Source organism: Tetrao urogallus (assembly GCF_951394365.1).
Source record: "Tetrao urogallus genome assembly, chromosome: 15".
In the NCBI taxonomy this organism is placed as follows: domain Eukaryota; kingdom Metazoa; phylum Chordata; class Aves; order Galliformes; family Phasianidae; genus Tetrao; species Tetrao urogallus.
The window spans coordinates 4,133,150-4,157,924 of record NC_136828.1 but is presented as its reverse complement, the minus strand read 5'-3'; the positions used below and the strand labels follow the sequence as shown (position 1 = coordinate 4,157,924).

The 24,775-nt window shown below is 34.6% G+C and overlaps 1 protein-coding gene across 9 annotated transcripts in view; it reads right to left on the bottom strand.

Annotated features, from left to right (window-relative positions):
• The window catches only part of RBFOX1 (RNA binding fox-1 homolog 1), a gene marked incomplete at both ends in the record, with an annotated part of 253,772 nt that overhangs the window by 46,088 nt on the left and 182,909 nt on the right, over positions 1-24,775 (bottom strand). For 7 of the 9 annotated variants that reach the window (XM_079542960.1, XM_079542965.1, XM_079542963.1 and 4 more), the window contains 2 exons: positions 2,942-3,074; positions 19,628-19,708. In XM_079542960.1, coding sequence (XP_079399086.1) covers positions 2,942-3,074; positions 19,628-19,708 — 214 coding nt within the window. The remainder of the gene's footprint in view (positions 1-2,941; positions 3,075-19,627; positions 19,709-24,775) is intronic. The other 2 variants (XM_079542964.1, XM_079542968.1) reach the window with 1 other exon arrangement.

Below are 24,775 nucleotides of genomic sequence, written 5' to 3'. Positions count from 1 at the left end.
GGGAGACCTCACTGTGGTCTTCTACTGCTTAAGGAGAGCTTATAAACAGGAGAGAGACTTTTTAATACACACAGATAGCAAGAAGGGGGATGGTTTTAAAATAAAATGTGAGACTTAGATGTCAGGAGGAGATTATTTAGTCAGGGGGGTTGAGGACCTGTCACAGGCTGCCCCAAAAAAATGTTGGTGTCCTGTCCTAGGAGGTGCTCACAACTAGGCTGGGTGAGTCCCTGGGCAGCCTGATCTGATGAGTGATATTCCTTCCCATGGCAAGGGGTTGGAACTAGATGATCTTTAAGGTGCCTTCCAACCTAATCACTTTTGGTAATTTTATTTGGCTTATCAATTGAAAAATTTTGCAGTGAGACTGTTTCTAATACATACTGAATTTATTGGCAATGTATTGGATGGCAGAGTAGAATCCTGGATGACTGATGACTTAGCTCAGAAAACTGGAGGCCGTTGTGCCAACATAATGATCTAACTTCTCTCCTGAGTCAACGCGTGGCTCCTTAAGCCAACTTTAAGGACAGATCATGAAGGCACATGAGATCTGTCCAACCTAACTGTCAAACCATCCTGCAGATTCATGCTGAAGCACCTATTAGCTTTAAATATGATTTCACGATGTTTACATCAAATTTGATCAGTAAAATGCTGGAATTAAGCAGTACTGTTTAGGAGGATTCATATTCATTACACTTGGAAATCTAATTCTTCTTGCGGAATCACTATACTAACTCAACTATGAACACCTAGGTGTATCCAACACAACACACACAGACCACCCTTATGTAGCTTCTTAAATTAAAGGCCTATAAATTAAATTGGTAAACAGGTAAAGTCTTAAAAGCACAAAGGAAAACTATAAAACATGTATCTGTGCTTGCAGTACGCAGTACATGTAAATATGTTTATTTTGTACCTGCAGTACCCATTTCATAACTTAGACATCCAGGCATGAAGTCAGTCCTGTAAGGCATTCTAAACTTGTTCCCCTCTTTGCCACATACAAATACCTGGACTACCTCTAAAATAGACAGTCTAGGCAACAATAGGGTGCTGGGGTGGGATGCCATACTTGCCCAAAGGTAACTCAGACAATCTTTTTCAAAAACCATGGTGTCTTCCTCCCTTAAGTTGAATAGTATTACTTAGTCTATAAAGAAAAAAAGATGTAGTTCACTTAAAAAAAAAAAAAATAACCTGGCATTGTGTCATCACTTTCATATTTATTTTTCAAACAGCTTAATTCTCTGAGGGGTACTGCCCAATGTGAATGAATGGACAGAGAGCATGTCCCAGATATCCTGGAAAAATTTAGCTCAGTGGCTGACTGACTCCTTTTGTCTAGAAGAAAAGACACGCCTTCTGGCTTAATCAAATACAGGCTTCATAAGAAACTGCTTCCAACCAGAGATGGATTTAGTCAGCTTAGTTGCAAAAGGCTGGTAGGAGATCTAAACAAACTAATGCAACTGGAAACACACCAGCATGTCCTTAATATGGCCGGAATAAGCATTATTGACATTACCAGGTTCCAATACTACAACAGCATATTGATCCTTGTGATATTGATCCTGTGCCTCATTTTGTATTACTTTGGTCTATTACTGTAGTTCTAGACATTGTGTCTCAGTCAACAATATTTCAGGTATCTCCTTAAATCTGGTACATTGTGAGCCACATAATTATTTTACTGTGTTTTGACAATATGGAAAAGATTAAGCCCAAATTAGTCTTGAATACCTTCAATTGGCTTTTCTCAGCAGAATTCAAAGGAAGTGTGGGGTGGGGGGACTAGTGAAGGGCACCTGTCTTCTGCTGTAATTAAGTAGGAGGAGAGGGTCTCAGCATCATATTGTGCTGCAAGGTTCCTTATATGAGGATATCCAATGCCAGAGTAGATGAGCTGTATGGCATTATTTTGGTGAGAGAGAGAAATCACTTTCACTCCCCGACTTTCCAAACCTTCCTTTCCCTTTCCCAGAAAGATCCGTTGCTCTACAGAGAAGTACTGACATACCTACTACAAACTGTTATCATAAAATACTATTTTACCCAGGGATCTTCCATGTTTACGGATTTACTAAACTTACTGATTTCTTAATAGCTGAAAATGTTTCGACATTGCTAAGGCTTTTAAAGACCACAGGCATCATACAAAAACATTCTGTCAGCATTTACAGAGCTACTACACTCTGTTTCTCCCTTCTTTCCTTCAGAAATATACCATGCTTTTACACTTCCGAATAACAGAAAATAAAATTGAGTTTCTAAAAATGATTGCAATGGATTTCTCTCCTTTGTTCCTTTATTGTTGCTTTTAGTAAAGGTAGGTCACTAACAGTGAAATGTTAAGGTGTAATTTAAACAAATACGTACCAGAAAGCATGTGACCCTTAAGAAGCAGTCCACATTTCTATCTTGACTAAAATATCAACTAGAAAAACTAAAATTATAATTAAAAAAACCATTTAAAAACAACAACAACAACAACAAAAAATAAAACAAGCAAACAAAACAAAACAAAAAAACCGAATCCAAAAAGACACTAAGCATTTAGGTACAGAGACAACTTTCAATGGATGATTTGAAGAAAAAGAAGTTACTTGATCCAACCTCCTTAATAACCAGATGTTTGCAATCATCAAAAACACATCTTTAGCTGAAACAATTTCTCTGTTCAGAGCATTCAGTCTCTAAGAGCATTTACATAACAATATGTGACACCTCTAATGCTTAAGGCCACCAACCATGGCAGTACAAATTACAGTCATTTTTCAATACTCAGTGCAAGGTGCACCACTTCCAATTCTTGGATTGGTTGCATGCTGTGTTGGTTTCTGCAGTGAGACACGACCAGCATGCACCACCGTTACAAACAGTTTGCAGCCTTTGGAAATTCACGGTGTTAGGTAAAAGAGGCTGATCTCCTTACCCGCCGTAGGCTGGAATCGGAGGGGGGGGTGCTGCTGCACGAAACGTGTTGTACACTGTGCGACCTCGGCCTCTTAGGTGGGCACCTCTGTACGCGGCAGCTGCAGTTGCAGCAGGGTAGGGAAATCCTGGCACTGCACAGAAAAGAAGAGAAATACAAAATATTCAGATCAATCTGGTGTTTTAAAACTAGGTAAAAGTAGTGTAGCAGTATTGTTGTGCCTATATTAAAGCACGGTCTTTAACTGGATAAGGTGGATATTGTCAAATAAGTAAATTATTAGTCATTCAACCAGAGGCCTCATTATCTTACATAAGATCTTTGTATTCCCTGCAAGCTGGGAATTTAGATGGCATTAACACAGGTAGCTCTGATGTCCCTGGAAGAGACTCATTAATAAAAACAATGCTGTCTGTTGCAGACAGGACCTCTAAAAAGAGATGTTTGAAGCCAACAACACTCAGCCCAGGCACAAATTTATAGCACCAGAGAAATTTCTGGATCTATCTTCCAAGCAGGTGTGAAACACTGGACCAAGTGATGTCCAACAGTCCCCTTTTGATCTGAATAATTTGATGATTTTACAAATGCAACGGAGCTTCCATTTTCAAAAATTTGATTACTAATAGGTCTGAGTTGTATATCAAGGGGAAAAAAAGAGAGAGCAAGAGCTTTCTCAGAGTTTGGGAGGTATATCATGTTTATGATGGTACATATTATTTCTTCAAAGGCAAAAGCTGAATAGTTTGTAAATATGTGAACTCAGAAAATATTCAGACCTAATAGAAATAAATTAGATATATAAAGAAGAAACAGACAATTTTATATTGTCATTGCAAGTAGCTGTAAACATTAATTACCATTTCACACAAAACAACATATTTTCGTCAGAAATAGAATAGTAATACAGTGGTAAGTTTTATTCGTTTTCTGTAAAATATCTCTAAAACTCCTCTGTTCTCAAATACTTTAATTAAAAGAAATGAAAAAATGAAACTTCCTATTTTATTTTACTTTTTTAAAATGAATACTTAATTATTCTTTTCTTCTTTAGACACATGTTGCTGGCTACTGTTAAAACGTCTTTTTGGAACCAATTCATCAGTGAGACACAGAAAATTAAATCCAGCTCTGATGGCACTCAGGTTACTTTAATTGTGCTTCAACATACTGAATTATTTACAGCATGTAAATAAAGAGATACATTAATATTGCTTTGTAGCACCCTGATAAAAGCAAATGAAGGAAATGATGACTAAAACAGTTTTTCAAGTCCGAAATATGCTTTCATTTTACATTTGTCTTTCATCTGTTAAATTTTTAAAATAGCCTTGAATTCGAAATAAAGACAAAAAATTCTCAACTTGTAAATGTTATTAAATGAAATGTAAAGGAAAATACTGTAATAATGGTGACTTCAGTATTGCCGTAATGCTATTCCTCATTCGGACTGTCCGGTCCCTCTCACTGAAGAGTATGGCCATGAAATCATGCCTGAAATTGTACATATCTTAAATAGCAAGCCTAATGCTTAGTATTCTGTAGCTACCTTTAATAAATGTAGTTTTAGGGAACTGCCAAGAATAAGAGAAATTGATCTGACTTAAATGCCACTAACAAGCATGAATGAAGAAGTCTGATCAGCTTTGAGCAGTTTGGATAACTTCTTCACTTGCATGTGCTTCTATAGTTCTTTACATACTGAAAACGCACTTCTGCGGAGTAACAGAAGCAGCTGTAAAGAAAATAAACCAACTCGAGAAATTCTGAACTCAAGCAATCAAATGGGGATTTAACAACCCCGTGGATTTACACGTAATCTGAGAACCTCTACTCCTAAGATCTGTTTCAGCAGTCAGTTCTTAGCAGTTAACATATTTAGCTATGTTTCAAGAAGTAAATAGTTCATCTTTCAGAAAAACAAACCAAAACAAAAAAGTCAGGGTCCCAGACAGTTTTGCTTCTGTAAAATGTACTGTTTGAAATCAACTTGTCCATTTCTCTATGTAGAGTGGGAGGTGTATAAATAATGGGCCTGTCTCTTCATTTCAGATGAAAAAAGTAACAGTGGCTAATGTTTTTGTATTTCTTCATTACTTTTAATTATACCATTAATATAGCTTTCACACACACACAAAACAACGCACAAAAACCGCAGTAATTGTGCAAACATTTATGAGAGGTGCTAAGACCAGAAGGGGATTTCTACCATTTTCAAGGAATCTGATTTTTTTCTATGTTGTATTAAAATGGAAAGCCTGAATTAGTTCCACAGTTATGCTAAGCTCATCTCATATGTATTGACTCCTTAAGAAAATCACAAAACATAACACATCTAGAGTAAAGCAAAACTCTAGAAAATCTTACAGAAGCAACAAGTAAAATTTAGAATAATGATCTGCAGTTTTGTCACGAAGAAGATAAGTCATAATAGAAACCAAATCTGAGAAATATGGAACTATGAATGGTGTTGCAAAGTCTTACAGAAAGCGATCTCATATGAAGTAGAATTACATCCATCCCCCAGAAATGACTTGGGTCATCCTGATAGAGCTGTGAAAACATGCCTTCTAATTACAGATACATTATTAAAGACTGCAATTATTGCCAGAGGTATAGTAATTGGTAAGATCATGTCAGCCTAGATTTGAGTTCAGTAAAAAAAAAAAATGATGCTGCTTTATCCCAGCTGAGAAATCAGGTGGTTAGGAGCATGCAATAACCACAGAATTTATTTTGCTACCAACTTTTTAATATCCTCAACCCCAAAATAACCAGAAGTAACACCACTGGAACATAACTGAATAATGGACTTAATAAAAACAATTTTATGAGATGGTCTTTCCCATCAGGAAGCATTAAGAGGCATCAACCAGCCCCCAAAGTAATGAATATACTAGCCAGGAGGGTTAAGAATTTAATGACTTCCAGTTTGTAGGTCAACCTTCCTTAGTGCCTCAGTGCCAAACTACTGAAACTCAGTCACTGAAAATGCTAATATAATGGCATAGAAAATGTGTTTGACCATCAGCTAGGAAGCATCAGAGTACCTTTCTAAATAAAAATAGCTTAAATGTATCAAAGTAATTTGATGACTGGAATTCTGATCTGAGATAGGGAAAAGGGAAATTTCTTCAACTGCTCGTTATTGGTAACAATATGAGGTTAAACAAACAAAGAAACAAACAGAAAAAAAGTAAAACAAAACAACAACAACAAAACCAAGACAAAACCTACATCTCTAAGGACTTCATACAATCAAATATAAGCCAAAGAGGCAATTCACTTTCTCACTAATAGTCCCTATCAGTTCTATAGTTGGTTATTATGTTATTCAAATGTGAATGTCACTATAACTGTAACAACATAAAAGCAGTTAATACAATAGAAATACAGTTTTTCTTTTTCTAATGAAAAAGAGTAAAAGCACTTGTTTGTTGCCTAGTATAATTACCAAAAAGCATACAAATAATCTTTTATTACAGCCTAACTTAAAAAAAAAGAAAAAAAAGGAATGCTAATTTGGTAAAATCTCTTATTTAAATGTATTTGTTCTACACTTAAGATTAAAAAACAAAAACAAAAAACAAACAAACAAAAAAAAAAACAAACACAAAAAAACCTCAAAAAACAACAACAAAAAAAACCCACTTATATTATTACACTGAAAATTGTCCCAAAAAATCATCTGCATACTTTGTAAACATGGAAACACTGTCTTGGTACTTCCTTCATCAAACTTCAGTTTAGATCTTAAGCGTTTAATTTGGTCAGCACAATGCAACGTTTCTGAAAGATAAAAGCCTTTTGGGATTAACAGGACTTGCTACAATGTGGGTAAAATTTAGGTAAATAATAATCTCATATAGGAAAGAAATACAGGTATGAAATACAGATCCCTTTCATGCCAATCACAGTTGTGTTCACAAATTAAATTTATTAAAATCTTATTTTCTCCCAAAACATATAAGCTTTGGTTTTGTTCATCTTCTACTAAATAAAAATGACAGATAGTTGAATTTCTAGACACCAGATCTCCACCTAAGCATTGGAAAACAGACTGAGCATTGATAAAGCTTGAGTTCTGAAAAGGAGGAACATAACCTGCTAAAATAATACTTAAGGGTTACACACTGTATATTAAAGTTTTAAAGCATTGGGATGGATGAAAGTGTAGCAGATGTAAAAAACAATAGGGGGCAGATTTTGTATCAAAGCCATAAAAATATATGGCCATTTTAATGGGCAATTATTCTTTGCATTTGTGCTGTGGTTTGAATTTGTATGAATGTGCCATATGCCTCAAGAAAGGTATGCCATCAAAATGGGTGAATGAATCTACCCCTCATCACTTCTAATCTCTCCTGCTCTGCACAAATCATAAGGTCATCTGTTATCAAGAATTTTCCAGTGTTTTATATCGAAGAGTTTTAATGGTACATCGTGTTGGAAGTGGTTCATAGCTAATTTACTACAAGGTAGTTTAACTGTTAGAAATGAAGGAACACACATTTATATTATCACCATAGTTTAAAAAGATCCTTGTTGAGGAAACACTTCAGAAGTGCGGGACAATAAATTAAGAACAAAGAAGAGAATGATCTATATCATACCATCTGAGATTGCTGAGACAGAATCAGGAATTTTTCCTGATGTGTGTTTTGTGTCAACTGACTTTTCCACTGGTATTAGTAGTACTACGTTGCTTTAATTGGCATTTTCTTTAAGAATCATAAAAACTGTTAGAGAGAATACTTGTAGAATTTTGTGTTTAAATACACAGTCAAAACTGCCTTGCAAGTAAAAGCTCCATTATCTCAGCTTTTAAAATGACAGTTTTAAAAATCATATATATATATACACATGCATAAATTTCAAAGTTCATAAAAGTCTTTAGAAAGTTCACAGTGCTTAGTAACAAACTAAATACCCTAAAACTGCATTTATTTTTCACCTATCGTTCCTGTGAGATTATTATCCCCGGGATCCAACTGTGAATTAACTGAATTCAAAAGAAATTTGCCATATACATCAAACACAGGCATGACCAGTTCCTTCTATTTCTTTCACTCAAAACACAAACCATATGTTTGTTTTTGAAACCTACTCAGAATTAGTGGAACAATCATTTCCATACCCTTCTACAAAAATACATGTCAGTATTAAACACTGTTGTTTAAGAATGAATAAATCTGCATTTTGGACAAACAATTTCTTATAGGGCATTCTCATTTGAAATGCATTGAAAAGGAAAACAAAAATCTCTAATTAATGTACAAGTCTAATCACCATTCTCCACATGGAAGAGTAATTTTTCACTGTTCATTTGCTCAGTGTAATCTCAAAACTGACATAACAGAAAAGCAATGTCCTATAAATCTGCTCTCATTTGTTTCTTTAATATTCATATTCCATTGAACTACAGCTGCTTGTTACTGCAGTCTATTACAACATGCAAAACTGTTGATAAAAATATTATGAAAGGCAAGATGTGTTTCTTCATGGCTCTGTGTACTATTTATTTTGAAAAAAACCCACAACAATAAATGACTCATGGATCGTCCCTTAGTTTGCTGCATGCTGGGCGATTAGTGATTAATTACCTTGCTACAAATTGACATGGCACAAGGAAATTGACACAGCTCTGATTAATTAACTTTTTATGTAAGACAGTTTCTTACAAAACACTGCACACTGTAATTGAATCCCTTTATTCAACGCTACTGCATTAAGTTTCCAGACAAATCTGAATTAGCCCAAAATTTCACATACATTTTGTGACTTTTTTTTATAATGAAGTGTGCCCTGAAAGATAACAAATATTTCTAGAGATACTTGATATTGCAGCTGCTTTAAGACACTTCTTTCAATTATTTCATCCTTGGATACACGAAAAATAAGATTTTTAAAGTTTTTTTTCCATACTAAATAATCCACACAAGCAAATGCACTCAAAATATATGCAGAGTATACTTCAGCAAAAAGAGCAACTTCCTATTTAATGTGCTTAATCTTAGGCTAAATGGTATGAGGACAACTAACTGTTCCAACAAGACTTAATATTTGACTACTTTAACTTAAATTTGCTTCCAGATTCAATTGGTCTATTACACCAAAAATGACTTGCACATACTGAATACACACCTAGATTTCCTAACAATTCTTTTAAGTACATATAGTACTGTTCTCTCTCTTTTTCTTCTCTCCCTCCTCTCCCCCCCCTCCATTCCTCATCTCTAACCTGCAAATAAACTGCCATTGGTTTCTACATATATCAACACCTTTGTATGTCAGGAATTTATAATCCCTGGAACAAAATCTTAATGGCAAAACCTGTACATTGCCATCTTTATGTACAAATTTTTATATGTTGGTGACTGAGCTCTGGAACAGATTATCCAGAGAGGTTCTGGAAGCTTGATCTTTGCTGGACAAAGCTGTCTGGACATGGTTAAAGAACAATCTTCAAATGTAGATGATCAAAGTGATCAACAATTTGTCTTGCGTTCCTGATTACTGACATCTGCAAGATGCCCTATGTTTTCAAAAATAGCATTTCTTGGACAAAGTAAAAAGTTGTGGGAAATTAGATGAACAACAGCACTGCTATGGAGCTGAAAAAAATTTCTCATTTGTTTATGAAAATCAGTTCAGGTTGGATATAAGGAAAAATTTCATCTCAGAAGAGGGGTGAGACAACTGGTACAAGCTGCCCTGGGAGGTGAAGTCACCGTCCTTGGAGGTGCTCAAGAAAAGGGGAGATGTAGCACTGAGGGACATGGAAAGTGAGCATGGTGGGGGTTGGTTGACGGTTGGAGTAGGTGATTTTAGAGGTCTTTTCCAACATTAACTATTCTGCAAGTATAAAAAAAAAAAAAAAAGACTCTCAAATGCAAACAATCATATATATATTAAAAATAGTAATATATCAAAAATATTTACTATATATGAAATTCAGGTTGAGAAAGAATTTTGTTACACAAAACATGGTTTTAAGATACATGATTTAATAATGAGTATTAAACAATATAAGACACACAGTGACACTAACACAGTACTTTTTTGAAACCAGATCAGACACGGTAAAATGAAATCTGTAAATGAACAACTTTCCAGCTGACTGAGAGAATGACTTGAGATGTACAGCCAGTCATGTTTCCCTAGCTACTGAAAACGAATAGGGCAAAATCTAGAACACAAAGCTAAGGGAACACTGGAAGCTGCAAACAGGACTCAACACCAAATATATCTTGTAACGTCGTAGATCACGTTGCAAAGAAAAAAAAACACAGAATCTATTTATCACTGTCTTAAACGTCCTATTGTCCTGATAGATAAAGCACGAGTACTGCCAGTGGCTAAGTGCTATATCTCCATTTACAGGAAAGAGATTCCCAACTGTCTTTGGTCAAACAACATCTGTAATATTTGAAGAAGAGGACAAAGAGAAAATCTGCAGTTTACTATGAAAAATGTTATATTTTCCATGACCCAAGTGTGGAATGTGGAATAAATTAAAAAAAAAAAAAAAAACAACACTAAACATCAGTGGCATACAATTCACTATGTCCCTATTATTACAGTACTCGTAAGTGTACCTGTTTAGACACACTGCATCATCACTAAACAAATTAACACAAGAATGAATACGGAGAACAAGGCACCAAAAATAAATTTGAAAGAATAAAATGATCTCTGTGTTTACAATTGTTGGATAATCACAATACATCTCACTGATGTGCTATCAGACATTTAAAATGCTGATGGAGGATAAATAGACAGCTACCCTAAAAACAGCTACAGAATAGCAATACAGAATGATGCAGAATACAGAAAATGCCATAACAGGAATTTCAGGCACTGCTACCAATAAAAATAAACAACGACAACAACAAAAACCCAAGATGTTAGAATTACAATGGAAGTTGATCTGAAACACAGCTGTAATATAACACCAAAAAAAGCAGTTTAAGGAACCCATTCAATGGCACTTACATTATTTTGCTGACTGGAAGAAACAGACACCTGTAAAAGCACTAAGAAAAACAGGCACAGGAAGCAAACCAGATACTAATGCCCACTGAAATGGTTTTCTCAGCTAGTAAAGTAAGCTGTTAAAAAAAAAAAAAAAAGCAGCAACCACACAACCACACAGACAAGGAAGGTCAAGATGGGTAAACAGACGCAGATTTTGATCAGGAAGCAGAAGGGTACTCAGAGCTTTCAAGGAGGTTCAGAAAATGTATTTTTCACTCCAGCTTAAACATTTGCCTAAGTTTCATCTTAGCTATTATGAGAAGTTAATAAATGGTATTTAGAAAGCATTATAGCATATGTGCATCTCACAAGGGGAATGAAACACTAAGAGCAGTCGCTGAAGACAGAGCTCACTGGAAATTCCGAGAAGAATAATTTTGTTTTATAAACAAAAATATCTGATTTGTTATTAGTTGTTAGTGATTAATCTGATTAACTGACCATGTATCAGTGATAATCTGTCGCATAAAACATAACTACTGTCCTCCTGTACTATCTTTGAACATTTTTTTTTTTTAAGATTCTCAGAAGATGCAACAACTATCACCACAGTACACTGAAAGTTTATATAACTAATTGTTCTTTCTAGAGGGAACTGCATATCTGCAAAAGAATTTACCACTCTGACTTCTGAACAGAATGACTTCTTATAATTTCTCTGGACCTACTACACCGCTTGCTGTAACTGTTTATAGCAAAATAATTTCATTGTAATTAGCCGTATTTATATTGAACACTAATCTATTATGTGCAGCCACACTTCCTGCAACATTTATCAGTAAGCTCAGTACAGATGATGACTCCTTTTATTAGAAATACAGAGGAACTACCTCTCTACGTGCAGTACCTATTTGGCATGTGAACGATACACTTTGTTTGTAGTGTGACTGAATTTCTCAGCTAGAGAAATGACAGTCAGTAAGACCTGTATTCTGTATTTTTACTGCTTTCTTGCATATTTTAGCAATGTGCTTCACAGACTTTTCTGTGAATATTTTACAGTAAATATTAATCCATATTTCAACTACTGGCTTAGGTTCAAATTAAATACTGTTTTTTCCTTTGGAGCAGATTACTTTCAAATAAACAGCAGCCTGTATAAACGAAAATCTTTTCAGAAGAAACAAATTGTTTTCCTATAGGAGAGCTGAAAGTGTCTGGATAAATAAGCTTAACTGCTCCTAAAATGTTTAATTTTGAAACATAAAAGGCTTTATAGAATAAACGACCCAAATTATGTTATATTTGTGATGTTAAAAGTAAACACAATCATTATGGCTTTACAATCTGATTAGAAAACTTTACATATGACATAAGTGGAACTGCTGTTGCCTGTCTCCACTACAGCACAAATGCTGAGTTTCACAATCATGAGGGACTCTGAGAGTCCTTTTTGCTAACAGCTTGAAAAAGGATTGCAAAATCCAAGCGTAGAATGACATAATGCATTTGATTTTGGAATCAAGTGAATATATTTAGAGGAATTCCACTTGAAATCAATATTACAAAAACAGTAAAGCTAATTTGTAAAGAGAAACAGGCCTTTCAAATACAAAACAAACAAACAAACAACAACAACAAAAAACCAAAACCAAAATAAAGCCCCTGTTCTCATTACGCAGAATGAACATCACGTATGACAACTAAGGTCAATTGAACCTTGAATAGTTCCCTGCATATAGTTACGTTGCATTCAGATTTATGCAACAATTTTACTCAATACGTGACCCCTGGTTTAATACAATGGGCTAATGAAGAGCTTAAAAACCTCCTGAAGATATTTCAGTAAGAGCTGACATGCACATTTTTCTCTGGAAGTGATGTATGACTTTTCATCCTTTTATGCTTCCATACTTGAGCAGGAAACTGAGAAACATGGAAAGCCCTTAGGAAACTTGTCTTTCTACTCAGTATTGACACCTTCTTTGTTTAACTTTTCATGTAAATGCACTAAACAATATTTTAACGTAGAGACCAGAAAGGGCATCTCCAATGCTACTTCTGGTGATTCTTTTTACTTTATAAGGTTAATTAATTAATTTAGGATGCATATTAAAAGATCACGACAAATCACAAGAAATAAATTAGTATGAACTATGATGAAATCAAAACAGCTATCATTACAATAAAGTTTACATCCGTTTGGATGAAATATGATCAACCACGTCTCACAAACAAAACCCTGAAATGCTTACATCAATTGTCAGAGCACTTAAACTTTGGCAGCTTGGAGGAGAATAATGTCATAACAAGATCATCATTACGTTACTATTTTCATGTAATTACATATCAAAAGGAGGTAAATTCTGAAAAAATAAACAAATTAAATGTTTCTACTGGTGATTCTGCTCAGAAGAACATTTCAAAGGACCTTCTGAAAATTTGTTTTCCACGTATAATCTCCTTGTTACTGTAAATATCACAGAATATAATATCAACGTCAATGCCTATTTGCAATGCCACAGTAAAATAAAATGTGGAATGTCTTTACTCAAGCAAAAAAGCATGAAAATAGTTTCACTGAGCTTTTTTTTTTAGCTAGTTCACTAATATTCAAATGCCAGATAGACTAAGTGAGGACAATCAAAACAAACGTTGAATAAAACAGGCTTTACTTAATTGCAACTCTATGGCATAATGAATACTCAAATGGACTAAATCCTACTAGTAGATTTACACTTAGTATTTATGATTTTCTTATCTATTACACACATATAAAAAAGTCCTCAACTATACACTTAATGAAATAGAACATGCAGAGGAAAAATATGTATTTTGAAGTAAATATGTTGATCATATATCGTAAGTCATTTTAATATTGAGTATTTATGCAGAAGCAAGATTCCAAACATTGAATGTAGTTTATCATCTAAGATATTCCTTCTGCAGTAGTACCTAATGAATAACTCTGAATCAGAAGCATTACTGGGACAACTTAGGAACATTTCTAATGCATGCAATAACGTAACAGGATTACTTGCTGTAAATAAATGTTCAAAATATTTTTTTTGTAAAAAAATCCCAAATAACAAAACTACAGGACCAAAGGTTTCCAGGGAGTTTTCTAAAAGAACTGCCTTCCCACTTTTCAAAAACTTCTCATCTTTGCCTTGCTGTTTTCAGGTTGCTCAGAAGCCAAAATCCCAGGGCAACACAGTTTATTGTTTTAATATCCGTCTGACACAAAGCAAAAGTATTCTCTGGTGAGTGCTTATCTGTCATATGTATTTCCGTGACAGGAGTATCTAGTCAAATAAGACGTTCTAGGGCATATCATGGGATTACGAACTTAGCACTGACTGAATTCTGTTTAAAGTTGAAAAATAAATATAGAAAATATCTACGCTGATATTTTGGGGATGAGAACTCAAAGAGCGATGGGTTTAAAATATTTCAATCATAAGTGTTAGAAAAGAGGATAATTAGAGAAGAAAAAAACCAAATCCATATGCGGGACAAACAAAATAAGAAAAAAAAAATGTTCATAATTAAAACAGTTAAAAGAGTAAAATTGTATTCTAATGATACAATGGATTGTGAACTTGCTTTGTATTAATTAAACTCAATGTAATGGCATTTTCTATATTTAAATGAATAACCAGTGATCTGGAAATTCATTTAGACCATTAGGTTAATTACAGAAACTGATGGAACTTTTATCAGACAATTACAATTAGAGAAGGAGAACAACGTGGGACAGATTTACAAGCATTTGCACCACTGCAATCATATTTTCTGGATTATACCAACACTTCCTGCAAAATTTTAATCAATTAAAATTTAATCAATTAAATTGATTAAAAAGTAGGCTACCAACTTTATTTGCCCTTGAGCATGGTAAAATTGAATATATGAATATCTTCTTCCTGCGTTTTTGTAATTTTTCTTCTTTTTATAATATGAAGTATTTATTTATTTTTATTCAAAAAAAAAAAAAAAACATACAAAAAAATAACACTTGTGGAACAAAGAGCATGTGTATATTGATACCCATAGATATGGCAACTGAATATGAAACAAATCTAATATTTAGAAAATGTAACCCCAAACTAACATCAGTTTAACTCATATTCTCATTGAAGTCAAGATACAATTCTTTTTTCTGGGCATGCAAAACATTTGGGAAATACAGACACTCATCTGTGAATCATAAAGGCATATAGCAATTTACTGTTTTACCATATGTTAGCTATTCATCAATGCAGTGAACTGTCCTCTCATTCATGCTTGGAAAAATATCATAGTAGTTACACACCTGATGGCTCAAGTATCTTTATTTTTAGATGGCACTACAATAAAGTCTAAAAGTTACAAAGATCAAAAAGTTTTGATGTAGAGACATTGAGCTGTCACTGAAATTTTATTAGATTTCGTAATCGCTCATTGCTTTCCATGGAACCTGGGTATGCACAACTGCAAGCGTTTGAATAATGTGATGCACAGCTGTGGGCTGGCTTCCTTAACCAACTCATGGTGCTTAGTGATCCTGACAATGCTGATGAGCTACTGCAGAACACAAAGAGGTTTTCTACCAGCAGATGTCCCTTTCATTAACGTGTAGGGAACATTATCAAGAAAACAGAGCCAGACGATTCAGAGAGGCATCCAGACAAAAGACAAGTTGCAATGAATATAACTTGAAAGATTTCTGTTGGAAACAGGTTAAAGGTTTTTTCTTGTTAAAACATTCAGGCATTGAAAAAGATAACCCAGAAAAGTTGTACAGTCACCATCCTTAGAGGTGCTCTGAGCAAACTGGCCTTCCACTCTGAATAACTCTATCATTTTATGGCTTTCTTCCGTACCATTATTTGGCTCTAATTAACACTTCATTCATGTTTTCCACATTATAAAAATGAGATTAAAAAGAAGTATATATATTTGCTTATTTTTCTTTTCATCATACATACCCAACTATACTATTGCCCTTGAAGAGCAATACAGATACTCGGTAACAGAACTTTATTATTTTTTTTAATTGTCCTTTAGTCCAGCAGGGTGTTGGCGTTAGCATTCTTATGGATCTTATGCTCAAGCACTTCATTTTGGATATTTCCAACATTTTCTTCATTATCACTGAACATTAGAAGCAATGTTTTTTTTCAGGATTTTAAAATTTTTCATGGAAGCAATTAGTCTGAAGAAGGAAAATGAGACCATTATTACACGCAGTTAAGCTCCTTGATTTGCTAAGTTTCAGTTTAGCAACAGTGAGATACCAAGAACCTACGGGAAGCTTCCTGACAACGCGTTCCTCATCAGGAGCTGATGTAGTCTAATCCTGAAATTCCAGATGCATATCCTACATAGGAACTTGTCTATGTCCTTTTCTGGACTTTCTTCATTCTTCAATAGGATGATGGAGAAGAAATTTACTGAAGTGACTAATAGTTTTCCTCTCAGAACTCCACTGTTATGGGAATCAAGAGCAGCCAAGAAGAAAACCTGAGTTTCCTTACTTTGATTATCTCAGTAAAGCAAATAGTATGTCCCACCAAGAGACATGAATGCATCTGCATGCTGAAACTGTACTTTTTACATAAAAAATTATTTATTCTCAGAATAGATGTGCAAGTGAAAAAATGATCCAGGTCCTGTCTTCTGCTCCAGTGTAAGAGAACAGATGAAGCATGAGAGACTATAGCTACTGATTTGTTCCACTGCTTGCAGAGAAACAGCTCATTTCTTTCCGTATTATGCAAAAGACCAGAAGTGATGGGAGGAAGCAGAGCCACGTTACCGTCTCCCGACAAGTTCAGAGGTGTAACTGATCACTGGACTGGGAAATGTTTGAGGTGATACATACAATATTTCCTAGGCAAGTAAAACACCAGAAGAGAAAGAGCTGTTTGAAGAAATACGCTCTTCTTTCTGGCTAGCCAAGAAAAGGGGTGGAAGTGCTCATAGCTATCAGAATTGATTAAGAATCAAGAAACTGAGAAATAAAGCTAGTCAAGTTAAGAAAAATATTTTACCATCATGCTTCAGCCACTCATTCTTTAGGTAACATTTTTTTGAAACAAAACACATACAGTCAAGTTAAATATGGCAATGTTGCTAAAAGTGGGGATGCACCCTTTTCCAAATACTCGAAAATTCCCAAGTTCCATTAGCATTTAATGAAATCCAAACCTCTCAGCTTAAAAAATCTCAGCTGACTCCCTTCCATTCAAATGATTATAAAATGTTAAACTTCTTAATTCTTCAACTGTAAGTTGTTCTGAAAAATGCAGTAACACTATAGAAAATAACAGCATAAATGATTAATAAATTATTCAAATATGAAGGCTGCCATTCTATTGTCTACACGGAATAGTAATCATAAAAATATTAATCTCATAGATGTTAATATTGATTTATTAGATTTCAAACCACTGTCAAAAATATGCATCAAAAATGTAGCACAGAGGATCATTAAAATATTAAAAGAAATGAAAATGAGAGAAAACTGAAGATTCATTCAATTCAATCCTATTGAATTTGAACTAGTTTACATCTTTATTGAAACTTGTCTAATTAGAATAAATAAAAATATAATAGCAAAGACTGGTAATTGTAAAAACTTCATTATTAGCAGGAGTTGTGGACCTGTGGGGGAAAAAAACACATTTTGGCAATATGAAATACTATTATATGAATAAAACAGAAAATGTGACTTGCAGACACGCAAATTCAACAAAGTGTAATAATTTCTACTGCAAGGACTACTGGCAATCTCTGTTATGAATATGTGTATTACATATTGCCCGGTGGGAGACAGATAGGCAAAGTCTGTTTACTTATGTATTTGGCATAATGGAAAATAAACAGGTGTTTGTTAGTATATCATTATTCAAGGAGCACCACTGCAAAATAGATTTTCCAAAGGAATTGACTCATGAGAAATAATGTAAACAGTGAAGTCTAGATCTCAGCTAGCTCTACAATGGCTATGCAGGGATTTAATAATAGTGGCAATACTGTAAGATGTAAACAGCAGCCCCAAAAATAAATTTGCTAGGATATAATACAGTGAGTTAATAGGAGCAACAAGGAAAACTTTAGATCCTAAACTTTATTTAGAGTATATTACAGAAAATAAAAAACACTGCCCCTCTCCTCCCACAGAAGCTCCCTAACAGTGAAAAGAATGAAATGATTGGATAGTTTTCTGTAAAATGAATCTCAGATGCCTGGGGTATTTCTATCAAAAAGGAATAACACTAAAAATTAAATATACTAAAGATATACTGTAGGGATGAATCCCCTATTGATCTATGCAGTACGTATCTCATCCCTATGCTACTACTGTGATAAAAATAATTTCTGCTTGGGAAATGTGACAATACAAAATATTCTTGGAGCATCCGGAAACATATGGACATTCAATTGATAACTCCAGCTCTGATTTAAACCATTTAATGTAATTTGCTATTTACTATGATTTAAAAGTAGATCCCATATTTGTCCTGTAAACGCAAACAGAGATGACACTGTTCATAGCCTTTGAAATAAGACAGTTGTATCACTGTAGAGATGGCCGCTTTGGAACTCCTTTGTTCTTATTCTTGGTTCTAGCTAATAAAATAAATTAATTGCTTTGTAAGTCTTTAGTGCCTTAAAAGAGCAGGATTGTATTTTGAATACAATTTTCATAAAGATTACATACCATAATGCTGCTAAATCAGACAGTTACTTACAGAGAACTGCTAAGAACACACAGCAAATACTGATCTTCGACCTAATTCAGCAAACAACAGGGAAGAAGAAACTTCTGTATTGCAACAAGCAAAAGATGTTCTTTTTGACTGTTAATCAGCATTTCTTGCTTCCATGGATAATTTAAAAGGTCACTACCTGAAAAATAGTGATTTCCTCATCTTTGGCTACTTGCACTGTTTCATCTATTAACGAGCACAATTCTTCCTATGTCACATGGCTAGACACCTGTTCATCTGACAAGATTTTGGAATGGGCATCAGTGGTACAACTGATACAACAAAAACATTCTCAGGATTTGGATCTATGTCTGCATCAGAATTTTAGAGAAGACATTGATACTCCAAAATTTTGAACATAAATATTGGCTGATGGCAGCCAGTATTGTCTCACCTTCATTATTTTTCTTATGGCACATTATCCAAAATAACCATTGCACAGTCTTCTTCCTTCCCTCCCCCCTCCCACTCAAAAGAAAACATCATATTTATTTTTATTTCTTGACACAGACAAGCACTGGCATATTATGAGACTTTATTAAACCAAAGTTGTGGCCAAGTAAGAAAAAGCAACACAACTTCATCTTCTGCAGAAAATACAGAATGAACAACAGTCCTGGATTTAAAAAAACAAAAAAAACAAAAAATTAAAAAAATAATCACTGTTAATGTAGAACTTTTGAACATTTCTGTAGAACAGTAGAACAGTCCAATATTGGGGCTTTTCTTTCTTCATTTTTTTTTTCCTCCCATAAAATATTCTTTTAGGACAAAGATGCAAGTAAAAACATTGAATGATCCTTTAACATTACTTACTTACAAATGTTCACAAATACCACATTTACCTTAACAAGAACTAGTCGGAAAATTTACAGTATAATGGGGCTTAATTCATAATAATGTCCTTTGTCACAAAACAGGAAAAAAATAACAGCCGTTAACACTAGCTTACTTGTGGATGTGTATACTAGTGAACTGGGGGCACTGTACACGGGAGATCCCTCCTGGTTTGCCTGGCACAGCAGCACCCTGCCTACAAGAGAGAGAGAGAAAGTGGTATCTGGTTTTGGAACACTCAAACTAAACCTCAGTTTTATCTCAAAACAGAAATAAAGCCATAACTGAAGCAATGCAGTGAAGCAGAGGCCCTTAATGTCCTTTAATTTCACCAAACAGAAAGAGCCTCAGTAAGCATGTAAAATTTTACATTGGAAAAAGCAAAACACAGACATCCCCCCCAAATCCAAATGCCCTCTTTATCACATAGGGAAACTGGCGCAGGCTGTGTTCTTTAGCAGCACGCCCAGGTACCTCACCTTGCTGCAGCTGCTCTCTCCCTCTCTGCCCTGCAACTCCAAAGCCTCAGGAGCCCTGCTGTGAGCTTCTGCAAAGCTCCCCCAACAACCCCTGCTTCTCATCCCCAAACTCTGGCTGAGATGAGAGGCTATCGAGCAAACAGATAAATCAGACTGCAAAGCTCATATGTACAGACCAAGCATGATCTCAGTTATATTACTTAAACTAGCACTGGTGTGAGAGAAACCAAAATATGACTGTGCATGTAAAGGTTTCAGTGTTCTTTGCATGAATGAGAAATACTTAAACATATTCAGTGTTCCACTATACAGGTGGATTGAGGATTAAGAACAGAACAGAAGAAAGAAAACCATCAAAAACGGAAAAAAAAAAAAAAGTAAAAATAATAAACAAATCAATTTGAAACAGCTCTTCTTTGATGCATTTTCATTTTGAAGAAATCAACAAAGTTTAGAATTGTTTTGCGGTTGTTTTAATAAATTTAAATCAAATACCTTGCTATGTCAGCATCTTTCTCTGTGGTTATACCCTAGCATTCTTAGATGAATAAAGATTGTTTAATGTAATTCTCTATGGTAGGAAAAAAAAACTCTCCACCTGCACACCTCCAGGAGGAGCAGGCTGTGATGCATCTGTTTTTTGCAGATACGTTTATATATATACACACAATATACAGAGTATGAACATACACTGATGTACTTTAAGCTGCCAGAATGTGTGAAACACACAGTTACAAATATATTAAATTTACCTGAAAATTTCGGAGACAATTAAGAGAAGTCATGCGTTGACTTGCAGGCAAAATAACTCAATAGATCAGAAGTGACTGATCCAACAAGAGCAACCCTCAAACTACATGCAGTTACCAAACCTGATTTATTTCAAAAACAAGTTTGCAAATACTTTTCTATCATTAACCTTTTTTTTTTTTTTTTTTTTTTTTTTTTTTTTTTTAAACTGTCACTTGCAGCTGTTAAATGAGCTGGAAATACGCAGAATACTGAAAAGAAATAAAATTCTGGTAATTGCAACAACATAGTTAAGTGCGTGAGCACTGGAAATCTCATGAAACTTTGTGCTTTCAAATTCTCAGACCTTAGTACAAACTTCAATACTGGGCTTTGGAGATACTTGCTTTTTTTTTTTTTCTTCTTCTGCTATTTTTTTCAGCCATTCAGTACTAGTGTGAAATGCAAAACAAGGCCTTCTGTTTGTTCTGTCTTACGTGTGGAAGCCACGAAATAAAGGAACGTACACCTGTAGAGATCAGAGATTCCAATCGCAATCCCAATTTTCAGACTGGCAGATGACCAACAGTAGGAAACACTGGAATATGAATGTATTTAACACCATATAGATGCTTCTACAGAGGCCTGAAAATATGAACTGAAGGTATAAATGAGTTCATCCAGCTGAGTGAAATGAATAAAAAGGGAAGGAACCATCAAAAACAGTAATTTCCATGTTTTAAAAGTAATTTAAGTATCATGACTTCAAGTATACTTAGCAAGTACAGAATGCTAATGGTTTTCAAAAATTGAGGATTATATTTCATGTATCTTATCCAACAAATTAAAACTTTGCTTTTTCTACGGTGTGCAATTAGAGATGTTATTATTCTTTGCAGTTAACATTCTTATTAAAATTTCTCTGTTGCGATCACATGAGAGTCCAAATTTCCTTTCTCTGGGTTCATTTATAATGAAATGCTTTTTTCATCCATGCTACCAGATTTTGTAATTATATTTGGACATTCTCCATTTGAATTTGTACATAAAATTATCAGTTAAGTCACCATTATTAGATATTTTGGAAAAAAAAATTGAAACTTCTAATCTAATTTTGTGAGAAAAATTGACTTCTGCTTCTCATTTTTTGTATTAAAAATACTTAAATTTTTATTAGTAGAACAGGGTGAAGATGGAACTATTTTCAATAAAACACTTCTGTGAAAACCTCAGAACATGAAAACAATCAGTGAGTTCCCTGATGAAAAAAAAAATGTTCTCTTTTTCCTCTAGAGTACTGAAAATTCTACCGTGATAGAATGAAGATTTTTTTTAAGAAAGAGGATTTGAACATAAAGTTATTAATATTTCTTTCCAAACTATAATTTAATAATATTGTGGAGCTGATGAACTTCAAAAAAAATTACAGTCATGCAAGAGTTCATTCGTAATTCTGCAGTCCCTTCTGTAGCAGCATACTTCGAGCTGATACTTTCTCATTAAGAAGCATCTGAACTGCTTTTTCACTTCTTTCTATTATGAGCATTTACATATTTGGTCACATGTGACTAGTGGTATGGGATTTTGGAAATCATCAGCTGAAAGCCTCTCCTGACTCTGTCAAAAGGCTCAGAAAAAAAAAAAAAAAGCATACATATTTGAAGAGTGTATTCACTAGAGGCATACTGTGGCTCAGAGGAGAGCTTTGGCAGAGGAGACCTGTGGCAGAAAGGAAGCTGGGGCAGCCTAGCTGCTAGGTGTTACGGTAGGAGAGCAGCCTGTAGCGGCTGAGCCATGGGCTGTCCTGCACACAGCAGGGACAGGCAGCTGGGCTGGATCAGGGCACGTTGGCAGCACATGATAAAACTGCAAATAACCCCCCAGGACAGGTGCATCACTCATCCTTGGCTTAATGGCAGGCAGCAAGCACAAAAATGTACTTCCCAAGCTCACTCTTCAATGTTTTCTCTTACAGCTCAACAGTAAGAACATACAGTTTGATTAGGTCCTTTGGTTTAAGAATTATAGTTATTTTGAGGAAATAATTACTCTCAAAATATTCAGGGCAGTGAGGAAAATTATTTGAAATTATTAATATTTTCAAGACCCTAAAAATTCAGTTCCAAATCATTCGAAGATATGGAACTAAAAGTATTTTTCTCGTTTTTTCATAGTTTCAAAAGTAAGTTTTTTTGTGTAGTTCCTATTCTCGTGACTTACACAAATTTATCTGTAGAGCATAAGCAGAAATGTAAATATAATAACCCACAGACTACTTCCTCATACGAGGACTATTGCAAAGTTCATGGTATTTTGTGAACACTCAGGTAGCTCAGGAGTAATCAGACTGACCAGGAATCCATCAACAATGGAAGGACTTCTCAGAAATTTGTAAGGGATCAGTTCTGCAAAAAAATAGTTTCTTGGTCAGACTGGAACCACTTTGTAACCAGCAGTACAGACAATTTAAAAGTAAAGATCTGGAGTAAGCTTATAAGAGTTTGCACAATTGGCTGGAATCTGGCATCCTTTGAGGAAGTATAAATTGGAACAACATTTTTAGAAGAAAAATTCAAATCATTTTTTTTAAAAATATGGTGCTGAAGCAAACAAAATCGATAACATAGCAAGACCTTGACTGTGGGAATAGCTGTTTTTTGTCACATAAAGAAGATGGGACTTTCAGAAACCTTCACTAACAATTGTATAAAGTTCATAAACAGTTACCAAGAACCCAAGGTCACAGTAAATCAGCTCCCACTACCTTTATTTAGTACATCCGCTACCAAGCAAAAAGTTTCCTGTTTACAGTGCTGTTATTTACTCTACAAGAATCTTTAGAGAGTTACAAAAAAGAAGAGGACAGAATAGTACTCCATGACCATCCAGGGAAAAAACATGACGTAAGTGCAAGAACATAAGCATTTTCAGTGGCAGAAATTAAGTCGATATTCAGGGCTGGTCTCCACTGAGTATTAGTGCAGAGGTAAGTAAAATGAGAACTTACAACACAAAAACTAAGGTTACTGCATACAAGGAAATTTTGTGAAGATTACACCACTCTTGTCTGTTGCACACTCAGCTCCCTTGAAAAAGCAGCTCTTCATTATAAACATCTATTCTACTCTTATCAATAGGACTGTCTTCCTGCTTTTGGCAACCAAGCACCAGGTTGGTTGCTAAAATGTAAAAAAGAATATTTCTATAATATTTTATCTGAGTTATCATAGATTGTTAATTTATAGCTCTAATATAAAAGCTGCATTGCTTTTTAAATTCAGCAATTTCTATTTCATTTTCCCTTTCTTCCAGTACAGCTGGATGGTTTATAGATAAATTTAGTCCCTGTACTAGTTCTCAGTCATTCTGGTCCCTGTTTTCCTTCTACCTTCTGCAATAAGTGGTTATTCCTATGCTCTCAACAATATCTATTATACCTCTACTTTTCATTTCTATGTACAACATCTGAAGAAACTATGAGGCTATATCTCTCACAAACATGTCAGCATATTTGTTAGTTATCAGAGACCTCATAAACAAACCATGAAGCACCTGATTTGCTGTTTTAAAAGTATAATTAGGCCTTTCCAGCCACAAATAGAATTACTTTTGTGCTGCAAAGGAACACTGATCTTTAATGAGTTATTTCAAATACGCCACAGAAATGGATAAAGACGACCTAACTAAAAAGGCCACTGTTATACAATAATACAGAATGTTAGCATCCATTATCCCATCTGACAAAGGAGTTTGAAGAGCTTCATATACACTAGTTGGTAAGTGTTAGCTTGGCCCTTCATTATCAACAGTCAAACTCCATGGCATTAGTACACTTTTGAGAATGTTTACAAAAAAGTGCTTCTTCAATGTCATTGGTTACTAGTGAACTTTCTGTAAACAGAATACTCCTCCTTCAGATTTCAACACGACCATTCCTGGATGCCTGTATTGATTATTTAAATACTTCCATTTGCAGAAATTAACTAGGAACATTCAAGAATACTTCCTATAACCCTTTATTCCATTTTTTTATTATCTAAAACAAAAGTTATCTT